The 17,851-nt window shown below is 45.0% G+C and overlaps 1 protein-coding gene across 1 annotated transcript in view; it reads left to right on the top strand.

Annotated features, from left to right (window-relative positions):
* Positions 1–17,851, top strand: part of BPIFB4 (BPI fold containing family B member 4) — a 95,462-nt gene that overhangs the window by 56,189 nt on the left and 21,422 nt on the right. The window contains exons 11-14 of the mRNA XM_063963590.1: positions 382–449; positions 1,367–1,409; positions 2,917–2,980; positions 14,916–14,992. Of these exons, the coding sequence (XP_063819660.1) occupies positions 382–449; positions 1,367–1,409; positions 2,917–2,980; positions 14,916–14,992 (252 nt within the window). The remainder of the gene's footprint in view (positions 1–381; positions 450–1,366; positions 1,410–2,916; positions 2,981–14,915; positions 14,993–17,851) is intronic.

Below are 17,851 nucleotides of genomic sequence, written 5' to 3'. Positions count from 1 at the left end.
CACTGTAATGTGAGTAACGGATGCCGCTGGGTGGTGTAATGTAAGTAACGGACATCACTGGACGATGTAATGTAAGTAACGGACGTCGCTGTGCACTGTAATGTGAGTAACGGATGCCACTGGGAGGTGTAATGGTGCCCCCGTCGGGTACGCGGCGTCGGTATTGTGACAGCCGGGATCCTGACGAGCGGTATACTGACCGTATAGCAATGAAACATCCCAGAAAGATTACATGTCAACTTTTAAATGCTAAATATTAGAAATATTATTTTCATTGTTAATAGTAAGCCATTAATTTCAGTATTTTTTATTTATTAACACTGCAAAGTTTGTTGCTTAAGATATTTTTCTTCTTATTAAAATTCATATTTCTCATTGTAGGATGTACATTTAGGAGCAATGTTCTCTGTTTTTGGGGATAAACTGAAGATCTCAATGTCTGTTGACAGGTAAATATGTGACAGATTATTTATTTGAAGTGTCATATGCAATTAAGAGAACGGTCAGTGAAAAGAAAGAGATAAAGACTCTGAGTGTATTTTGTATATTTTGATATGTTTAGTCCACTGGTGTATTTATAATAGGTGCAGTGTGTGCGGTGCACACAGGCTCCCAGGATCCAGGGGGGCCCACACCTCACACACTGCACCCATTTTTTCAATACTTACTCTCCAGAGTCCCGCGTCAGCAGCAGCACCAGGAACCAGGTTCACCAGGATCACCAGGAAAATGTTGCAGTGGCCATTTTCCCGGGATTTCGCACATGCTCAGTAAGAAAATCACGGGGGAATGGCTGCCACGCCATTTTTCCAGAGACCTACGCATGCGCACTAGACTCTGGGACAGTTCTAGGGTCCCCTCGTGACCCTAGTGCCCAGAGTCTACAGTGCTGCCGGCTAGAAAAGAGGGGGCCCTGACAGAGTTTACACATGGGCCTTCTCCTCCCTTGAAGCACCCCTGGTTTAGTCTATCTACAAATATTTGTATGTAATAGGAATATTAAGCAGTAAAAAAATAGTTTTATTGAAAGATGTAAAATAAATCACATCAAAGCCTACAAACTTTGGATTGTTAATGTTAGAAAGCATTAAACATGGTTAATCAAGGTTTATATTACATACAGTAGCAATGTTTTATAGTATTAATAAGCAGGATTCCGTTTTGTTTTGTTTTTCTTCCATTAAAACATTAATGTAAAATGTTGTTGTTTTTTGGTTTGTTTTATTTTTTTTTAAGCCTGATTTTTTTCCAACCCTGCAACTTAATAATAAATTACTGTACAGTCAATTTCCAGAATGGAGTTGAGCCAATCAAAGAGGTTAGACCAGAAGAATTTAATTATGTTTCAACTGATTTTTTTTTTTAGCACTAAGGTTTCTATAATATCTTCTACAGTTGGGCGATTCGAAGTAAGTATAATATATGTAACTCAGTATACGGCAAACTTCTCCTTGTATTACAGTTTTTCAGTATATATGTAAAAACAAAATAAAGAAAAGCAGCCATTCGTCAGCAGACAGGAAACAGAATTATAAAAAATGTTTAAGCTGAAAGCTTTGCAATAAAAATAAATGTGTAAAATAGGCTGATACATATCATGCCCATCAGTGGCGTAAGTTCGTCACAGTTGCCCGGAGGCAAGAAAAATATTGGTGCCCCCCTGTTTCCTATAGCTGTATTAAGATAAATATATGTATGTATGTATGTATGTATGTATGGTGTCACAGAATGGGAAGAGAGGTGCCCCCCTTCAGAGCAGGAGCCCGGCGGCAGATGACTCCGTTGCCTCCCAGAGTTCTGCCTCTGATGCCCATATTAAACAATTGGGAATAAAATGTTGAGTGTCTGGATGAAAGCATTGGCTTAAGGGCCCTACAGACTGGGCGACCCGCCGCCGAGCTGCCCAACCGCCGATACGGCAGACGGGCGACCCGGCGGTGGGGGGCAGGTGACAGGGGGGAGGGAAGTCTCTTCACTCCCCCCGTCACTCGCACCATAGCAATGCATGCTAATATGGACAATCTAGTCCATATTGGCCTGCATGCATAAGCAACTGGGCACCAACGAAGCACGAGCACGGGGCCACGCATCGTTCATCGTTGGTGCCTACACACTGCACGATAGGAACGAGTTCTCATTCATTAATGAACGAGAACATTCAGATCGTGCAGTGTTATCTGCCAGTGTGTAGGGCCCTCTACAGCAAAATCTTTCTCTAATGGGCAAAACCATGTGCACTGCAGGAGGGGTAGATATAACATGTGCAGAGAGAGTTAGATTTGGGTGGGTTATATTGTTTTTGTGCAGGGTAAATACTGGCTGCTTTATTTTTACACTGCAAATTTAGACTTCAGTTTGAACACACCCCACCCAAATCTAACTCTCTCTGCACATGTTATATCTACCCCAACTGCAGTGCACATGGTTTTGCCCATTAGAGAAAGATTTTACTTTTGCGATCCCTGATGAATTAGGCCCTATGTTTCCAGTTAAGATTTGGGGGGTATTTATTAAGGCTTGGAGAGAGATAAAATTGGGAGATAAAGTACTAGCCAATCAGCTTCTGCCTTATATTTTACAGGCTGTATTTTAAAAATTACAGAAGCTAATTGGTTGGTACTTTATCTCTAACACTTTTATCTCGCTCCCAGCTTTGATAAATACCACCCTTAAACTTGGGTTATGTATAGGAATAAAGTTAGATCTGGGGATGTTTTGTTAATCTTATAGCAATGTACTAAAACCAGTGTAAATCCATCTCTAACTGTGTATCTTTTGTAAATTTTGGAATATTTTGTGAATTTCCCACCATCATGTACTGTAAGTACACTTTTTTGCCTACTTACAGTAACTAGCTCTCACATTTATGAAATATGAGACATGTGGCAGGTGTACTCACTTATTTTTCCTTTACAGGTTTCCACATTAGAGGGATTGGTTGGTAACATTATCAATCTTGCCTTTCTGCCCGCAGTTAATAGTAAGCATTTATCACATTGTAAAATAGGTTTATTAATGTAATTGAATTTTATATGATGATGATTGATAAACTTAGGGGTCTATTTATTAGAGATGAGCGGGTTCGGTTCGTCGAGATCCGAACCCCCCCGAACTTCACGTGTTTTTCATGAGTCAGAGGCAGCCTCGGATCTTCTCCCCTTCCTGGGTTAACCCGACCGAGGCCGAACGTCATCATCCCGCTGTCGGATTCTCGCGAGATTCGTATTCCATATAAAGAGCCGCGCATCGCCGCCATTTTCACTTGTGCATTGGAGATTGAGCGGGGAGGACGTGGATACGTTCTCTGCCTGAAAAACTCAATATCTGTGCTCTGTGTGCTGCATTGTGGGGACCACCAGTATATTACAGTAGTACAGTACAGTAGGCCATTGCTGTATCTTGCAGCTCCGTGTCAGACTCAGTTCTAGACAGTATCCTGATCAGTGTTCAATATCTGCTGCATTATTGTGTGACCAGTATACTATATAGTAGTACAGTGCAGCATTTTGGTGACCACCGGTATATAGTAGTACAGTACAGTAGGCCATTGCTGTATCTTGCAGCTCCGTGTCACGTCAAGTATCCATATCTGTGCTGCATTGTTGTGAGCAGTATATATAGTAGTACAGTGCAGCATTTTGGTGACCAACAGTATATAGCTGTACAGTACAGTAGGTCATTGCTGTATCTTGCAGCTCTGTGTCACTGCAAGTATCCATATCTGTGCTGCATTGTTGTGAGCAGTATATATAGTAGTACAGTGCAGCATTTTGGTGACCAACAGTATATAGTTGTACAGTACAGTAGGCCATTGCTGTATCTTGCAGCTCTGTGTCACTTCAAGTATCCATATCTGTGCTGCATTGTTGTGAGCAGTATAGTAGTACAGTGCAGCATTTTGGTGACCACCAGTATATATAGTAGTGCAGTACAGTAGGCCATTGCTGTATCTTGCAGCTCCATGTCACTTAAGTATCCATATCTGTGCTGCAATGTTGTGAGCAGTATATAGTAGTACAGTACAGTAGGCCATTGCTATTGATATAATATTACTGGCATATAATTCCACACATTAAAAAATGGAGAACAAAAATGTGGAGGGTAAAATAGGGAAAGATCACGATCCACTTCCACCTAGTGCTGAAGCTGCTGCCACTAGTCATGGCAGAGACAATGAAATGCCATCAACGTCGTCTGCCAAGGCCGATGCCCAATGTCATAGTAGAGAGCGTGTAAAATCCAAAAAGCAAAAGTTCAGTAAAATGATGACCCAAAAATCTAAATTAAAAGCGTCTGAGGAGAAGCGTAAACTTGCCAATGTGCCATTTACGACATGGAGTGGCAAGGATCGGTGAGGCCCTGGCCTGCGTTCATGGCTAGTGGTTCAGCTTCACATGAGGATGGTAGTACTCATCCTCTCGCTAGAAAAATGAAAAGAGTTAAGCTGGCAAAAGTACAACAAAGAACTGTGCGTTCTTCTAAATCACAAATCCCCAAGGAGAGTCCAATTGTGTCGGTTGCGATGCCTGGCCTTCCCAACACTGAACGGGAAGAGGTGGCTCCTTCCACCATTTGCACGCCCCCTGCAAGTGCTGGAAGGAGTACCCACAGTCCAGTTCCTGATAGTCAAATTGAAGATGTCACTGTTGAAGTACACCAGGATGAGGATATGGGTGTTGCTGGCGCTGAGGAGGAAATTGAAAAAGGAGGAATCTGATGGTGAGGTGGTTTGTTTAAGTCAGGCACCCGGGGAGACACCTGTTGTCCGTGGGTTTAAAAGGCCATTGACATGCCTGGTCAAAATACAAAAAAAAATCACCTCTTCGGTGTGGAATTATTTCAACAGAAATGCGGACAACTGGTGTCAAGCCGTGTGTTGCCTTTGTCAAGCTGTAATAAGTAGGGGTAAGAACGTTAACCACCTAGGAACATCCTTCTTATACGTCACCTGGAGCGCATTCATCAGAAGTCATTGACAAGTTCAAAAACTTTGGGTGACAGCAGAAGCAGTCCACTGACAACTAAATCCCTCCCTCTTGTACCCAAGCTCCTGCAAACCACACCACCAACTCCCTCAGTGTCAATTTTCTCCTTAGACAGGAAAGCCAATAGTCCTGCAGGCCATGTCACTGGCAAGTCTGACAAGTCCTCTCCTGACTGGGATTCCTCCGATGGATCCTTGAGTGTAATGTCTACTGCTGCTAGCACTGCTGTTGTTGCTGCTGGGAGTCGATCGTCATCCCAGAGGGGAAGTCGGAAGACCACTTGTACTACTTCCAGTAAGCACTTGACTGTCCAACAGTCCTTTGCGAACAGCAGTCATCCTGTTGCAAAGCGGATAACTCAGGCCTTGGCAGCTGTGTTGGTGTTAGACGTACGTCCGGTATCCAGCGTTAGTTCACAGGGACTTAGAGAATTTCTTGAGGTAGTGTGTCCCCGGTACCAAATACCATCTAGGTTCCACTTGTCTAGGCAGGCGATACCGAGAATGTACACAGACGTCAGAAAAAGAGTCACCAGTGTCCTAAAAAATGCAGTTGTACCCAATGTCCACTTAACCACGGACATGTGGACAAGTGGAGCAGGGCAGACTCAGGACTATATGACTGTGACAGCCCACTGGGTAGATGTATTGCCTCCCGCAGCAACAACAGCAACAACAGCAACAACAGCAGCGGCGGCACCAGTAGCAGTATCTCGCAAACGCCAACTGGTTCCTAGGCAGGCTAAGCTTTGTATCACCGCTTTCCATAACAGGCACACAGCTGACAACCTCTCACGGAGCTGAGGAACATCATCGCAGATTGGCTTACCCCAATTGGACTCTCCTGGGGATTTGTGACAGACAACGCCACCAATATTGTGCGTGCATTTCATGTGGGCAAATTCCAGCACGTCCCATGTTTTGCACATACATTGAATTTGGTGGTGCAGAATTTAAAAAAAAAACGACAGGGGCGTGCAAGAGATCCTGTCGGTGGCCCGAAGAATTGTGGGCCACTTTCGGCATTCAGCCACCGCGTGCCGAAGACTGGAGCACCAGCAAACACTCCTGAACCTGCCCCGCCATCAGCTGAAGCAAGAGGTGGTAACGAGGTGGAATTCAACCCTCTATATGCTTCAGAGGATGGAGGAGCAGCAAAAGGCCATTCAAGCCTATACATCTGCCTACGATATAGGCAAAGGAGGGGAAATGCACCTGACTCAAGCGCAGTGGAGAATGATTTCAACATTGTGCAAGGTTCTGCAACCATTTGAACTTGCCACACGTTAAGTCAGTTCAGACACTGTCAGCCTGAGTCAGGTCATTCCCCTTATCAGGCTTTTGCAGAAGCAGCTGGAGACATTGAAGGAGGAGCTAAAACGGAGCGATTCCGCTAGGCATGTGGGACTTGTGGATGCAGCCCTTCATTCGCTTAACCAGGATTCACGGGTGGTCAATCTGTTGAAATCAGAGCACTACATTTTGGCCACCGTGCTCGATCCTAGGTTTAAAGCCTACGTTGTATCTCTCTTTCCGGAAGACACAAGTCTGCAGATGTTCAAAGACCTGCTGGTGAGACACTTGTCAAGTCAAGCGGAACGTGACCCACCAACAGCTCCTCCTTCATTTTCTGCTGCCACTGGAGCTGCCAGGAAAAGGATCAGATTTCCAAAACGACCCGCTGGTGGTGATGCAGGGCAATCAGGAGCGAAAACTGACATCTGGTCCGGACTGAAGGACCTGCCAACGATTACTGACATGTCGTCTACTGTCACTGCATATGATTCTGTCACCACTGAAAGAATGGTGGAGGATTATATGAGTGACAGCATCCAAGTAGGCACATCAGACAGTCCGTACGTATACTGGCAGGGAAAATAGGCAATTTGGAGGCCCTTGCACAAACTGGCTTTATTTTACCTAAGTTGCCCCCCCTCCAGTGAGTACTCCGATAGAGTGTTTAGTGCAGCCGGTCAGCGATCAGCGTACGAGCTTACTTCCATAAAATGTGGAGAAGATGATGTTCATCAAAATTAATTATAATCAATTCCTCCGTGGAGACATTCACCAGCAATTGCCTCCAGAAAGTACACAGGGACCTGAGATGGTGGATTCCAATGGGGACAAATTAATACTCTGTGAGGAGGGGGATGTACACAGTAAAAGGGGTGAGGAATTGGAGGATGATGATGAGGTTGACATCTTGCCTCTGTAGAGTCAGTTTGAGCAAGGAGAGATTGATTGCTTCTTTTTTTGGTTGGTGGCCCAAACCAACCATTCATTTCAGTCACAGTCATGTGGCAGACCCTGTCGCTGAAATGATGGGTTTGTTAAAGTGTGCATGTCCTGTTTATACAACATAAGGTTGGGTGGGAAGGCCCAAGGACAATTCCATCTTGCACCTCTTTTTTTATTTTTATTTATCTTTGCATCATGTGATGTTTGGGGCCAATTTTTATAAGTGCCATCCTGTCTGACACTGCAGTGCCACTCCTAGATGGGCCAGGTGTTTGTGCCGGCCACTTGGGTCGCTTAGTTTAGTCATCCAGCGACCTCGGTGAAAATTTTAGGACTAAAAATAATAGTGTGAGGTGTTCAGAATAGACTGGAAATGAGTGGAAATTATGGTTATTGAGTTTAATAATACTATAGGATCGTCTCTCTTCCGGGAAAACTTTCCACCCCTCCTCACCAGAACACTCGCTGACCTGACATCTTGGAACAGTCTCTTCATTTCGTGGCTGGGCAGGATCATAGCGGTTAAAATGACCATAGTCCCCAAATGGCTTTATCTTTTCCAGACCCTCCCTGTGGCAGTTCCGGCCTCCTTTCTTCGCACTACCCAACGAGCTCTCGTGCGTTTTATCTGGAACCACAGACCCCCCCGCATCGCCGCCAATACCCTAAAACGGCCAACCTCTGCTGGCGGTAGAGGTCTCCCTGATATCAAACTCAACTACCTAGCCTCCCACCTATCCTATATTGTCTCCTCTTATGCTCCTCCGGGATCTGTATCCTGGTTGGATATCGAGGCAGCCCTCGTTAACCTCTCGGACCTGACCCCCTTATGGGGTCTGCCCTCCACCTCCCGACCCCCAACTTCCAAACTCCTCCCCACTATTAAATTTAACCTTAATATCTGGGATTCCCACTCTCTGAAGATGGGTCTCACCACCACCCCCTCGCCCTTGACCCCCATCTGGCAGAACCCTATGTTTCCTCCTGGATTCTCGCTTACGAGATTCCGTACATGGATAACGCTGGGCTTCAAATTCCCGACTAATTTTGCCGATCGGGGCCAATGGCTGTCCCTACCCGACCTCCAACAAAAGACTCCCTCATACTCACTTAATCCCTTTCAATTCCTACAAATCCGACACTTCTTAGGTTCTCTGCCCTCCTCCGCTTTGCTCCGAGTCCTCACTCCCTTTGAAAGTTTATGCATCAACTCTCACCTCTCCAAAGGCTTAATCTCCCAACTTTACTCCCTTTTACTAGATTCTTCCCTTCCCTCCTCCTGGCCCCACGAACTCGCATGGGAGCGTGACCTTGGGCCCCCTCCGGAGAGCGAAGACTGGGAGGAGATGAGACTGGGGATTGCTAAATGCTCTATTGCTACTGCTTTTAAGGAGACTGCCTACAAAATTTACTACCGTTGGTACTACACCCCTGATAGACTTAATAAACTCTTTCCGTCTTCCTCCCCTACTTGCTGGAGGAACTGCGGATCTAGAGGCACTATGTTGCATATATGGTGGACCTGCCCGTCCATAGTCTCCTTTTGGAATCTAGTCCACTCCCTCCTTAACTCTCTCCTGGACTCCCCCATGCTGAAAGATCCCTGGATCTTTTTGCTGTGTTACCCTCCTCCGAGGCTTAATAAATTCTCCCAAAAACTGACTGCACGTATTCTAACTGCGGCAAAATCACTGATAGCTCTTAACTGGAAGAACCCCTCCCCACCCTCTCTCTCGGCCCTTAAAACCAAAATTTGGCATATTGCATCAATGGAGAAGATTACATATTATCTCCACGACCGGGGTCACGTTTTTGAGCAGGTTTGGGCCCCCTGGCTCGCTGCTGAACGCAGATCGCCATCTCCCCCCTCTTCCTCGTAACTCCTTCCGCAGACCCATGGGCATTGCCTACTACTCCGCCTCCATTGCCTTGCTCCTTTTCTTCTCTTTTCTCCTCTACTCTCCTCTTCCTCCCTTTTATTCTCTCTCATCTCTCCCTTACCCTCCCACTCTTTCTTTTTTCTGATCTCACTATTTCCAGGATATGTACTCTGATTGGATTATATCGTGGTTTCCGCTCCCCCTATCCCCCTCTTCCTCCTTTCCCTCCCCCCCCCAAATTTGATACTTGATTACTTATGTTTTACTTCTGATTATTCTCGTTGTTTATTCTAAAATTGTGGTTTCTGTTGGACGTTGGTTCTCTTGACTGCCTGTCCCTTCTGGGTATCTTTTGCCCATTCTGTTTAACCACGCAAAATAAAGAATTAAAAAAAAAATAATAATACTATAGGATCAAAATTACACCCAAATTCTATGATTTGAGCTGTTTTTGAGGGGTTTTTGAAAAAAAAAATACCCAAATCCAAAACACACCCGAATCCGACAAAAACTTTTAACGGAGGTTTTGCCAAAACGCGTCCGAATCCAAAACACGGCCGCAGAACCGAATCCAAAACCAAAACACAAAACCAAAAAAATTTCCGGTGCACATCTCTACTATTTATTAATATTATTTTAGTATCACCTAAATATATTAAAGGGTATTTGGAGATGTTTTCATGAAAACTGCTCCAAACCCTTTAATTCACTTTTTTTAAGTAATCCACATCGCATTTCCCATACTTACAATGGGAAATGTGATGTTGCCAAATTTAGTGGAAAAAAAATGTGAAAAAATACCGCAATGTGCCCTGTGATAATCTCGCCAGCTCAGGGTGGCGAGTTCACAGGAAAGCACTGCGATAAGCTCCCTTTTGTCCAAAAAAAAAGTTTAAAAAAAAGAAACCATACTCACCTGTCCAGGGAGCCGGAGTCCGCTGCTCAGGTGAGTGCTGACGGGCTCCGGGTCCCCTATATGCTGCATTGTGACCCCGGTGCAGTAAAGTGAAGCTGAAAAATGGCAGCACACTTTACAGCATCGGGGGGTCACAACACAGGAGAAGGACCCGGCGCCCGGCAGCCTCCTGAAGCAGCACGGACTGGCTCCCTGGACAGGTGAGTATATTATCCTGCTTGGGGGGGTCTGTGGCGCGTGGGGGTAGTCGCAACGGGGGGGTGTCGACCGGGCGGTAGTGGCGATGTTGGCGGGTTGGGGCACGCACAGCAGGACATTGGGGTATTTTTTACAAAAAATACCCCGATGATGCTGTGAAGAGGCATCGCAGGGACAGAGCTTGACCGCAAGCTCTGTTCCTGCATGCGATAATTGATACATCCCTGGATTGTAATCAATTATCGCAGTGTGATTTTGGCCGATTTTATCACTTGTCATCCGCATCCTGGATGCGGATGGTGATAAATAGGCCACTAAGAGAGAAATATATAGCATAGGTGCATCAGTGCACTGTAAACTAAAGGTTCTTTATTATGTTCTACAAGTGTGCTAGTCCCTGTTTAACAGCATACAGTATGTCTCAAATTACTGTGGTTGAATATCCGGAAAGCTGGATTACAGATGCAAACACTGCAACCAAACTGCTACCCCACTAACGACCGTACAAGTGTCAGAGTTTAAGGGGTCTATTTACTAAGCCTTGGATGGAGGTAAAATGGTCAGAGATAAAGTACCAGCCAATCAGCATCAAACTGCCATGTGTTTAAAAATTTACAGTTAGGGGGTATTCAAATGTTTGAAAAGTCAGTTGGGTGTCTGTTTTTTCCTGTCTATTAGATAGGAAAAAGCAGACGCCCAACTGACTTTTCAAACAATTGAATATCCCTCTTAGGAGATGGTTGGCTGGTGCTTTATTTCCGTCCACTTTATCTCCATCCAAGGCTTAGTAAATAGACCCCTAAGTTATGTGGGATAAACTGTACATCAAAGGGACAATTTCCCAAGGCTAATCAGCAATCAACACCGCCAATCATCAGACATTGATGATCAGTTATCCGTCTGGGAGTCCGGGAAATCCAGCATGTTAAATATTTTTGGCACGCAGATCCCGACCATTTGTGGGCCATAATCGGCGAAACATGGATTTTCAATATGTTGAATTTCCCCAGTCCCCCAATACAGACATTGGGAGAATGGTAGAGAGAAAAAGAGGTAAGGAGGGTCTACAAATTTGGCGCACAGCAGCCCGTCCACTGACAAATACCTTGCAAAAATCACCAATTTTACCAGAGCAATATATAGAAAAAACAAAGAGCGGTATTGATCTATGTCCAGGGCACATAAAAATCTAAAGAAAAAGGAAATGACACTTAATACATCCCTTGTGAATGAATGTGTAGAATCTTCTCCAATTCGTGCAGGCCTGAAGATTCTTTTATTCAGATAGATCTTCTCTTTATAGGTAACTCCCCATTCATATCGAGGTGGAAGAGAAATAAAAGAGAAAATATGTGTAGCACCGTTTTTCAACAGTCAGATTCAGATGTTCATACAATGAGGTTATAAGGGCGTACCCCACTCACACAGAAGCAAGTAAGTGGGTTCCCATAAAGGTATCTTTATCACTGTGATTTTCAGTCCCCTCGAATTGGGTTCTCGTGATGGAATATACCCAAATACCACAATAGATGTGGGGGCTGTAAATACGTAAGGGTAACCTCTTAGGCAATCTCAATGCGTACCCTGACTTACACGGAGCTAAGATAAGACATTCATATAGCGGTATCTTTATATAAACAGAAATCCTCAGGTGCGTACCCCAACTCACTCAAATAAAGATGGTTCGACTCCCATAAAGGTTTCTTTAACCAGCTTCACCAATATCCCCTTTTTTTTTGTGGGTCAGAGAGGGGGACAGAAAATAAATCTTTCTCCAAAGTGCCAAGCAGGTACAGTCATAGAAAAAATTCCTTCTTTCTAAAACAAATGTTTTATTCCAGACACAGTCCAGTTTATACACAGAAAAAACACCATACTCGGTGACAAAAGAGGATAAATAAAGAAAAAAAAGAATAAAAATACAATTAAAATGTACGATAAAAATTCCACAGCTGATTCGAAAAAATAATCAGCGTAATAGTTCCTTCTCCAGAATAGAGCTACTCACAGTACAGTCGTCCAACGCGTTTCGGTCTAGAATAGACCTTTTTCAAGAACTCACTGTGAGTAGCTCTATTCTGGAGAAGGAACTATTACGCTGATTATTTTTTCGAATCAGCTGTGGAATTTTTATCGTACATTTTAATTGTATTTTTATTCTTTTTTTCTTTATTTATCCTCTTTTGTCACCGAGTATGGTGTTTTTTCTGTGTATAAACTGGACTGTGTCTGGAATAAAACATTTGTTTTAGAAAGAAGGAATTTTTTCTATGACTGTACCTGCTTGGCACTTTGGAGAAAGATTTATTCTCTGTCCCCCTCTCTGACCCACAAAAAAAAAGGGGATATTGGTGAAGCTGGTTAAAGAAACCTTTATGGGAGTCGAACCATCTTTATTTGAGTGAGTTGGGGTACGCACCTGAGGATTTCTGTTTATATAAAGATACCGCTATATGAATGTCTTATCTTAGCTCCGTGTAAGTCAGGGTACGCATTGAGATTGCCTAAGAGGTTACCCTTACGTATTTGCAGCCCCCACATCTATTGTGGTATTTGGGTATATTCCATCACGAGAACCCAATTCGAGGGGACTGAAAATCACAGTGATAAAGATACCTTTATGGGAACCCACTTACTTGCTTCTGTGTGAGTGGGGTACGCCCTTATAACCTCATTGTATAAACATCTGAATCTGACTGTTGAAAAACGGTGCTACACATATTTTCTCTTTTATTTCTCTTCCACCTCGATATGAATGGGGAGTTACTTATAAAGAGAAGATCTATCTGAATAAAAGAATCTTCAGGCCTGCACGAATTGGAGAAGATTCTACACATTCATTCACAAGGGATGTATTAAGTGTTATTTCCTTTTTCTTTAGATTTTTATGCGCCCTGGACATAGATCAATACCGCTCTTTGTTTTTTCTATATATTGGGAGAATGGTAACTTGCCCCAATTCTCAACTGATGTATGAGTCCCATTAGTTAATGAATGAATGTTCAAAAAACTATATATAGTATAAAAAGCAAATGGTCTGCAATATACACTGCTCAAAAAAATAAAGGGAACACTTAAACAACACAATGTAACTCCAAGTCAATCACACTTCTGTGAAATCAAACTGTCCACTTAGGAAGCAACTCTGATTGACAATCAATTTCATATGCTGTTGTGTAAATGGAATAGACAACAGGTGGAAATTATAGGCAATTAGCAAGACACCCCCAATAAAAGAGTTGTTCTGCAGGTGGTGACCACAGACCTCTTCTCAGCTCCTATGCTTTCTGGATGATGTTTTGGTCACTTTTGAAAGCTGGCGGTGCTTTCACTCTAGTGGTAGCATGAGACGGAGTCTACAACCCACACAAGTGGCTCAGGTAGTGCAGCTCATCCAGGATGGCACATCAATGCGAGCTGTGGCAAGAAGGTTTGCTGTGTCTGTCAGCGTAGTGTCCAGAGCATGGATGCGCTACCAGGAGACAGGCAGGTACATCAGGAGACGTGGAGGAGGCCGTAGGAGGGCAACAACCCAGCAGCAGGACCGCTACCTCCGCCTTTGAGCAAGGAGGAACAGGAGGAGCACTGCAAGTGCCCTGCAAAATGAGCTCCAGCAAGCCACAAATGTGCATGTGTCTACTCAAACTATCAGAAACAGACTCCATGAGGGTGGTATGAGGGCCCGACGTCCACAGGTGGGGGTTGTGCTTACAGCCCAACACCGTGCAGGACGTTTGGCATTTGCCAGAGAACACCAAGATTGGCAAATTCGCCACTGGTGCCCTGTGCTCTTCACAAATGAAGGCAGGTTCTCACTGAGCACATGTGACAGACGTGACAGAGTCTGGAGACGCCAAGGAGAACATTCTGCTGCCTGCAACATCCTCCAGCATGACCGGTTTTGCAGTGGGTCAGTAATGGTGTGGGGTGGCATTTCTTTGGGGGGGTGCACAGCCCTCCATGTGCTCGCCAGAGGTAGCCTGACTGCCATTAGGTACCGAGATGAGATCCTCAGACCCTTTGTGAGACCATATGCTGGCGTGGTTGGCCCTGGGTTCCTTCTAATGCAAGATAATGCTAGACCTCATGTGGCTGGAGTGTGTCAGCAGTTCCTGCAAGACGAAGGCATTGATGCTATGGACTGGCCCGCCCGTTCCCCAGACCTGAATCCAATTGAGCACATATGGGACATCATGTCTCGCTCCATCCACCAACGCCACGTTGCACCACAGACTGTCCAGAAGTTGGCGGATGCTTTAGTCCACGTCTGGGAGGAGGTCCCTCAGGAGACCATCCGCCACCTCATCAGGAGCATGCCCAGGTGTTGTAGGGAGGTCATACAGGCACCTGGAGGCCACACACACTACTGAGCCTCATTTTGACTTGTTTTAAGGACAGTACATCAAAGTTGGATCAGCCTGTAGTGTGTTTTTCCACTTTAATTTTGAGTGTGACTCCAAATCCAGACCTCCATGGGTTAATAAATTTGATTTCCATTGATAATTTTTGTGTGAGTTTGTTGTCAGCACATTCAACTATGTAAAAGAACAAAGTATTTAATAAGAATATTTCATTCATTCAGATCTAGGATGTGTTGTTTAAGTGTTCCCTTTATTTTTTTGAGCAGTGTACATTATTTATACAAACTATATCAAACATGGTTTTAACAAACACATCTGTTTTTTTACTCTAATTACAGCTGTTGTAGGGAACGGAATACCTCTACCAAAGCTGATGGACATAGACTTTAATAATGCAGACATTGACATTTTGGATGTAAGTATTCCAGTAAAATAAAATAAAAATTGTAGCATTGTTTACTCTTTTCACTCTTACGGGCAGATTTATTAACCTTTTTTTCTATTAAAATAATGTGAAAAAGGGTGTTTTCACACCCTTTTCACATTATTTTAGTATTGATTGAATTGCATTAACTGCGAACGCCTCTGCATGATTGACAGACAGAGGCGTTTGCGGGGTGGGCGTGGGATATTGCGACCAAGCATTTTCAGGGCGGCGCCGGGGAAATGGAGGCGTTTCGGTGGCATTTTTCGGGGGGCGCCTGCATGCAGTCACATCCAGCCAGTCTGATCGAAAAAAATTGGTAGGACTCCTGCCGTCGCAGTCAGGCAGCGCCAGCAGGGACATCCACAGTTTATGTGACCACGGTGTAGTTGCGGCGCGATCGCAATTACAGAATGATCGAAGTGGGTGGACGCTGGGTAGCATGTGATGGGTGGCCCCCAGCATGCGATTGAAAGGATTGCAGATTCTGCTGAAAAGCAGTATCTGCAATACGTACTGAATAAGGTCTCTAGTGCGTAGAATTAACGATATTCATCTCATGGAACACTTTACAGCCTGTGTCTAATTGAAAAGTTTAAGCAACTTCATTCCATTTCTGTATATACAACTTATATTTAGAGCAGTGTAATAGAAAATAATCAACAGAGCCACTGAAAAGTCTTTATGGTTTAAAAGTTAAGAAAACGGTTATTTCACTGATGAAATAAATTATTGCACTGTCAAAATAAGCCCAAATAAAAAATCTGGAAAAAACACGCATATACCCAATACCTATATATGGGTATATAATTCCTCCATCCACATACTATGGCTGCAGAGCCAGATTAAGGGGGGGCCCAGGGGGTAAGTACCCTGGGCACCCCTGTTTTAGGCTAGAGCTACTCTGCTGCTGCTGTCACCCCTCCCCAGCCTCAGCCGCCAGCATCAGCTCTCCTGTTAGCACCGGAAGCTGGAGATTGTTTGACTCAGTCCCCCTTGCTGCCTAAGAGAAGAGGAAAGGGAGGTGCCGCACAGCCGCCGGCAACTCACTGCACACCTCCCCGGCCAGCGTGGAATCCTCCCTGAAGTCCTCTGCCCCCCACCCCCACAGCACAGGGCCTGTCCTCCCCGACGGCCTGGGGTCTTCTCACCCCTCCCCGATGGCTCTTGTTACCGGCTGCACTGTTGGAGGGTGCAGCGTGGACATTGCTGAGCTGCATTTCAGACTGTGGGGTCGATTTATTAACATTATTTTTACTAAAATAATGTGAAAAGGGGTGTTTTCTGTTTTCAAACCCTTTTCACATTATTTTAGTATCACCTGAATGTATTAAAGGGCATTTTGAGCAGCTTTCATGAAAAACTGCCCCAAACCCTTTAATCCACTTTTTTTTTAGTAACCCACATCGCATTCCCCATACTTATAATGGGAACTGTGATGTGGCCAAATTTACTACCAAAAAAATGTGAAAAAATACAGCAGTGTGTACAGAGCAGCACTGTGATAGGGTGGCATTTGCCCAGCTTTCTGTGCCCCTGGCAGAGAAAGTTGAGCGGGACCCGACTACAGTGATCAGCTATGTGTGTCCGATGGACACACAAGCTGATGAGAGTGCAAAAAGAAAAGAAAAAAGTAAAAAACAAAAACCATACTCACCTGTCCAGGGAGCCGGTGTCCGCTGCTTCGGTGAGCGCTGCCGGGCGCCGGGTCCCCATGTGATGCAATGTGACCCGGGTGCATTAAAGGGACACTGCAAAGCGGAAGCGCACTTTACAGCATCGGGGGTCACCGCAGCACACAGGATATGACGTCCCGGCAGCCTAGCAGGAGCAGCGCGGACCGGCTCCCTGGACTGGTAAGTATATTGATCTGCTTTTGGACTGTCCGCAGCACGCGGGGGTTGTCACGACGGGGAGGTCGACTAGGCGGCAGTAGCAGCGATGTCGGCGGGGGCGGCGCATGCCCAGCAGGACATCGGGGGTATTTTTTCCAAAAAATACCCCTATGCTGCTGCAGAGTGTCATTGCAGGGACAGAGCTTGACCGCAAGTTTGGGCGATTTTATTACCTGTCATCGGCATCCGGGATGCAGATGGTGATAAATAGGCCCCTTTGTGTGCTGTGTAGAGATGGCTACTGAGTCGCGGTCTCAACACAATGAATCATTTAGAAGTTCGAATGATTCGAGTCACTCACAGTTTGGTGTGTTGAGACAGCCACCAGTAACCTCTCTCAGTCAATCACAGTGATTGGGTGGCAGCACTCCTGGCTGACACCCACTGGGAGGGAGCAGTGTGATGCTGCTCAGTGTCAGGGCTGCTGCTGTGCCTGACTTCCTGTCACACTGAGTTGAGACAGTGAACAACTCAGTGGAGACTCATAGGATTCATTCAGAGCCGGATTAAGGCCCCGGGAGGCCTGGGGTACTAAATTGCAGGGGGCCCCCATGGACTAAAAAACTAATAAAAAATGTATATATATATATAATTATTTTTTTATTAGTTTTTTAGTCCACTGAAGGAGGAGGGATTTATATATATATATATATATATATATATATATAATTTATCTAAGAATCCCTCCTCCTTCAGTTCAGCGTGCGGCGCGCCAATGACTGAGCCGCAGGCTTGCTGAGCCGGACAGCAATTGGACAGCTGAGCGGTCGCTCAACTGCCCTGACAACAGCTGTTAGAGCACTATTCTTAGAGCTGTAGTCAGCGCAGCTGAGCGACGGCTCAGTTGTCCAATTGCTGTCCGGCTCAGCAAGCCTGCGGCTCCGTCATTAGTGCGCCGCACGCAGGGCAGTTTCTAGACAATTTGGCTCCCAGTGCGAGATTTCAAAATGCGCCC

This window comes from Pseudophryne corroboree, chromosome 3, assembly GCF_028390025.1.
Source record: "Pseudophryne corroboree isolate aPseCor3 chromosome 3, aPseCor3.hap2, whole genome shotgun sequence".
NCBI lineage: Eukaryota > Metazoa > Chordata > Amphibia > Anura > Myobatrachidae > Pseudophryne > Pseudophryne corroboree.
This window is presented reverse-complemented; position numbering and strand designations above follow the sequence as displayed.